The sequence below is a fragment of the Aquila chrysaetos genome, chromosome 6 (genome assembly GCF_900496995.4).
Source record: "Aquila chrysaetos chrysaetos chromosome 6, bAquChr1.4, whole genome shotgun sequence".
Classification (NCBI taxonomy): domain Eukaryota; kingdom Metazoa; phylum Chordata; class Aves; order Accipitriformes; family Accipitridae; genus Aquila; species Aquila chrysaetos.
In genome coordinates this window covers 34,855,550-34,861,549 of record NC_044009.1, presented here as the reverse complement: position 1 = coordinate 34,861,549, position 6,000 = coordinate 34,855,550, and the positions used below count along the sequence as shown (strand labels likewise).

The 6,000-nt window shown below is 42.9% G+C and overlaps 1 protein-coding gene across 3 annotated transcripts in view; it reads left to right on the top strand.

Annotated features, from left to right (window-relative positions):
- Window positions 1-229: 229 nt before the first annotated feature.
- TANK (TRAF family member associated NFKB activator) overlaps window positions 230-6,000 on the top strand; it is a 29,153-nt gene continuing 23,382 nt past the window's right edge. For 2 of the 3 annotated variants that reach the window (XM_030018146.1, XM_030018145.2), the window contains exons 1-3: window positions 230-353; window positions 1,020-1,153; window positions 5,050-5,196. In XM_030018146.1, the coding sequence (XP_029874006.1) occupies window positions 5,098-5,196 (99 nt within the window). In that variant the 5' untranslated portion in view covers window positions 230-353; window positions 1,020-1,153; window positions 5,050-5,097. Of the gene's footprint in view, window positions 354-1,019; window positions 1,154-5,049; window positions 5,197-6,000 lie in introns of those variants that run through there. The other variant, XM_030018150.2, reaches the window with a different exon arrangement.

The window sequence follows — 6,000 nt, the reverse complement described above, 5'->3', positions numbered from 1 at the left end:
AGACGGAGGAGAGCCGAGAGACGCCGACCCTTGCGCAGGGCCGCAGAGCCCCCAGCTTTGCTCCGCCTTGGCGGCGAGCGGCGGCGGCGGGGAAGGCGCCGTGCCGTGCCTGGGCGGCCATCCCGGCGCGGCCCCCGCCTGCTGGCGGCGCCCGCCGGCTCCGGCGGCCGCTGCCCCGACCCGACCCGACCCGACCCGACCCGACCCGACCGGCGGCGCGGGCAGCGCCGCGGTGCCCCGTCACAGGGCGGGGAGAGGCACAACAGGAAGTCAGTTCTGGTTCCTGGGTTAAGGTGCTGGGGCAGGAGCGAGCGCCCTGTGCCGGGAGCGGCCGTGGGCTCCGTGAGGCGCTCGTAAGTCTGAGTCGCTTCTAAAACCGCTCCTCTCCCTTCCGCGGGGAGCGGCGGGCGCTCGGCCCAGGGGGCTGGGGCGCGGGCCGTGGCGGCTGGCGGCGGGTCCGCCGCCGCCCCTGCCCTCAGCCCCTCCGCGCTTCCGCCATCCGCTCCCGGGGACGCCGGTTCCCCCTCCGGCGCCGCTTTGCCCGGTGTCGGGAGCGGGGCAGGGGGCGCGTAGTCGGCGCGCGGAGGCGCTCTCGGTGCCTGCGGCAGGGCCGGGGCGGGGGGCCGCCGCCCCCCCGCCGCTCCGGGAGGGCCGCGGCAGCGAGGGCGGCGGGGCAGCGGGCTCGCTCGCGGGTGGCGGTCGCCCGCGGCGGCGAGCGGAGGAGCAGAAAGAGGCGTAGTGTCTCCACGGGCAGGAACGGCGCGGGGGGGTGTAAAACCCCAGCTCTGCGATAGTCACCGTCTCTTTCCCTGAGCGCAGAGGGGCTGTCTGCGCCCCGGGCTGTGACGCCGGTGTGGCATTCGGGGCTCTTGCTGGGTTTCCGACTCTTCCCGCGGTCGGGCGAAGCAGGAATTTTGTCCGTTAGACAAAAACAACAACAACAAAACACTACCAAAAAAACAAGCCCAAAGCGAAAGTGCCGTGAGCTTTCAGTCTCTCACGAATGATTACCTCAACAGGTTTACAGTTCCCAAGATGATGGCAGTGTAACTTACGAAATATTTCCATTGAAGAAGCTGTTTTGAAAGCAGAAATATGTAAAGAAGTACTCGCTACTGGATGGCGTCTATGTTCTCATATGAACCTATGAGAGGTAGGCATGTGTATTATGAGTGAATGTGTATATACACATGATTAGCTAAAACCTTATTTTTTCAGAATTTAAGGTGTTTTCTGAGGCACTGTGAAAACTCAAAATGTGCCTCTAGTGATCTGCGGAGCTGGGATTTCAGGATGTATGCAGCAGTATGTTGCTAATCTTTGTGTTGGGGCTTTTTTGGCATTTGACTCATAGAAAATTCATATTACTGCTTTTTTTTTTTTTTCCCACCTATATCAGCAAAATGTTTCTTGTTTGAAGCAAATATTTTAAGAGCATCCACAGGTTTCATTCGGTTTGTTTACTCAAAAGTTTCTCTTACAACATTTGCTATACCCAGTTGTTTTCCAGTGTTCAAGCCTTTACTCAAAGATTAAATTCTCATTCTCATTGCCATAGCTCTGGCAACACAGCATTCACAGGTACATTTGCAGGACCCCCTCATCAGACAAATTCTGGAGCTAATCTCTTTCTCTAATTCTGTCCCTGTTAGAATAAATGCAACATTTTGTATTGCTGCATCTGTTCTGGCTACATATTACTGTTAATAATTGTGAGTCTTTAGGATCAAACTAATATGTAGAATGTCAGTTGCTAAAGACCAGGGTTGTCACCTCTGGGCTGACTATGTTCCAGCTGCTGTGTGGATACAGCATAACTAAGCCTGGTTAAAATAGTGGGGATATTTGTTTTGGGGGTTGGTTGGTTTGTGTTTGTTTTTTTTAATTTAGGGTGGTTGGGGTTTTTTTTCCTCCTAACTGCATGTAGGGAGAAGAGTAAATGACAAGGAACAGTTGGCAAATTCCCTGATAAATATTGATGCCTATGAGGAGAAGCAGGAAAAGGAGCCAGTTTTTCTAACTGCAAGGAGTTCTGTATATGAGATAGATAACATAAGAAGCAGTTATTTATTCCAGCAGCAGGCAGTTCAGGGTGTGACTACGGAGTAGTTTAATCCAATCTAAATCTAGACTGCTGCAGTCCTTCCCACAACTAGTCTCATGTTCCCACTGCCTCCTTGTGTTGGTAGTAGTGCTCCAGCAGCCTCGCAATGAGCTAGCTCCAGCTTTAATTTTGGGGTTGTTTTTTTAGGGGGATTGTTGTTGCTTTTTTGAGGAGGTAGGGAGCTACTCTGGCATACTCAACTATGTAGCATAAAAATGCTAATACCGATACAAGTGAGTGGCAAAAATACATGGCCAAAGATGGGGGAAAGCAGGAGTATGCTTTTCTGTGGCAGTGCAGGCTTACATCACTGTTACATAACCATGACTTCATGTTACAATTTCAAAGCCAATGCTGACATTGAACACAGGAGTTCTGTCTGCCTTTTGCTGATGTTTTCTGCTCCTGTGCTGGTTTCCTTGTGTTATCATGGCATTTGAAGTGGTCTGTGGAGCTGATCTGCATTAAAACTAACACAGCAAAAATACCTTTAGCATTTAGTTTTAAGCTGGATTGGTTTGCTGATATGGTTTACAGTAAGGCTGCTTGTGCTGGAAGAAAGGGAAGGGTGAGGTGGAAGCAGAAATGAGTGTCTAGGGTATGGGGGAATATATGACCAATTCTTCTAGTTACAGTTCCATCTTAAAGGGTCACTAGTAGTGACTTCTATTGCCCCTTTCTTACTGCATGGAGTCTGGATTTTAGGCAGCTACCAGGAAATTAGCTACGTTCTCCTTATTTTTCCCTACCAAGTAGGAAGTCAGGTCCAGTGCTACAATTCTGCCTGTTGGATCCATTACTTTTGGTACCAGCAGTCTAGATAAGAGCAGAACTCTTTGTTAATACTCCCAGTCTCAACCAATCCGTAAGTAAAATGCTGGAAGTTAGGTATAAATTTTAAATACTGTTTTTCAAATTGAGATTTGAATTTGCATGAATGAAATTAATGCCTTCATTTTCTATGAACTGTGAGTCATATGAAGCTGAACCCCATTCCCTCTATTAGAAGCTGAACATAGTCTTTTAAATCCCATTGCACTCATTTTTTGAAGTTACCTTTTATATGTACAGGACATTGCCATTTACTGTGTAAGTTGTTACAAGTGTCTCTGGAGAATTCCAGAGTACAAAATCAACATCACTGCAAACTGTGCAATTTTTTAAAGAATATGAGAGCACACTTTAAATCACTTTCAGCCATAACAATACCCTTCTACAATTTAGTACCCACCCCTGCAGTCAGCTGTAATATCTGATTTTATTCATTGAACTACATAAAACAGTCCTTCATTTGAAACTGAAAAAAAGCCTACCCATTTATTTAAAGATGTGCTCCAGGTATTAGAATGAATATTCCAGTTAGTGGAGGGATACTCTCTGGGGAAGGAAGGGGGTGGATGAAGTAGCCTGTGTTACTAACAATGCTTTGAGACAGTATGCATGGACCTAAGATTATGAACTACTGAACTGGTGTTTAGCAAAAAAAACCAAAAACAAAAACCAACAAAAAACCCCAAACCAAAACAACCTTTCATATGAAACAATGTAGGTGTTTTACACAAAACTTATAAACTTGGATTTAATACTTGTTACGTCAAGCGATCCCTAAACGATTCCACGCAAATAAAGAATTCACTTTGCCAGTACAGCCATGCCGGAGTTGAGATACAATTGCTTTTGCAATACACACACATCATTAAAATAAAGTTTGCAGGACAAAAAGGTGTGACATCCATACAGTAGTCTGTTGCACCTTCTAGGAAAGTCAAACCACATTTCTGTATTCAGGCTCTATGATACGGAAGATATTCGAGAGCAAGAAAACATGAATAAAAGCTTCAAGCTGCGATCCTTAGAATTTTGACCAGGGTCCAGGGCAAGTTATCCTCATACCCTTCTTGCTTGGCTTATCCTCTTGTGACTGCACCACTTTCCTTAATAGTATCTGTGGTTTATGCATAATCCCAGAAGATAGTGAGAGATGATTGTGGCTGTCCATACTGTGTACTGTGAGGTAACCATACTTTAAATATCAGGAGAGGAGATGTGAATTACTGATTTTTTTTTTTTTTTTTTTTTTTTTCCCTTAATGCTGGTGCTTTGGGGGTGGGTTGTTTGGTTTTGGTTTTTTTGAGACTTCACTAACCTGTCCTCTACTGTACTTAACGTTATGATAAATTTTGATCTTAAAATTCATGTCATATATTACTAAAGAAGCAAAAGACCTGTGTTAGCAAAGTTCACTCTATAAAATGTCACAGGCTTCAATTTCAAGACAGTGTTGTAGTCTTATGTGTCATGAGCTGTAGTTTCAGGAATTGTTACTGAAATTGTTCACAAAGTGTAAAAAGTTGATAGTATTCTGTGAAAAGGTCTGAGTCCTGCTAATTCTTAGTGGTTGGTATTACTGATTTCTAGATAAAAGATGTTTTGATTCACCTTGTAGTGTTGCTTGTGTTGCCATTTTCAAATATGACATAGAATAAGATATGTCCATGTGACCTAATTTTATTGAGCTTTCATCTTTTTATTGCTTAATGCCGAAAGCTGAGTTTTGTTTTTTTTAATGCTATCTGTTAATTCACAACTGAGTAAACATAAAGTGTTGAAAATGTCTTAAAATCTGGTAACTGGTGATATGCACCAATTTTAAATCTCAGTCCTTAAACACTGTAACTACACATACATTTACACATTCTGTACATCCAGAATTACACTCAGAGTTAACCTGCTTTTATTTGACTATTGTTTAAACCTATCCCCGGACATAAAATTAAATGTTGAGGTGAGCAGAGCTATAGTTCAAACTACTATGTGAGTTAATGCTCAAACATACTGCACATGTATTAATATCAAATTCAAGTAACAAGTCATGTTATACATGTTTTTAGTTACATACTTCTGTTTCTTAGCATTCTCTCTTTTCCCTTCTGATTACTTTTCAGGTCTGTTAACTTGACCATCTTTTCAGTGATGAAACAACATTGGGAATTATGGACAAAAACATCGGAGAGCAGCTAAACAAAGCTTATGAAGCCTATCGACAAGCATGCATGGATAGGGACCATGCTGTGAAAGAACTACAGCAAAAAGTATGCACTGGGTTCTGAATTGTATCTTTAAAGGCATGCTTCCCATGGAGGACGGTGGTACATGTAGATTTCAGTTTCACTTTAGCTATCCGCACTTTAGTGCATCTGTTAAAGCTGGAAGTTGCCGTTATGAAACCAGACCAGTACACTGCAGAGTAACTCATTAGGCTGTGAATATAGTAGGTGGGTTTCAGGTTTTCGACCTTTAATTATTTTGTAGTTTTAAAGGTAAGAAAAGTGTTGTCTGTTTTGGAGGTTTAATGAAGTCTTTTAATGTAAACAGCAAAGATGTATATATCATTTACTTAGCTTTAATGAAGTACTTTTTGAAATTTAATTTGCTTGCTTAAAAAATTAGTTTCTAAATTATTAATGTAAATAGCTAAAATTAAATCTTTTTTGTTAATAGGCAGATACGCCATATGAATTACTAGTTTACTTGATGTAAAGGTCAAAGACTAATATGTTAAGCACTGTGCAAACTATTAGGACAACAGAGTTTGTGTGTTGAAACATTTACAGCAAACTTTCCTTAAAATTATTAGACTAATTATTGATTTTTAAAAAACAATCATCTGTACAATTATTCTTTAATTATGAAGTAACAGAAAGATTCTGGAGGCATTCTGACCAGTAAGGAGCACCTTTGAATTTTTACTTAGTCTGTTGTAGAATACATTACTTCAGCCAAAACTCTTCTAGGACTTCTCATCATGTATGCCAGCATATTGCAAAGCTATCAGTTTTGGGCATTGTCATACTAATTTTATCGTGCGTATTCTGCCCAGCAGTGGAACCTCTGTT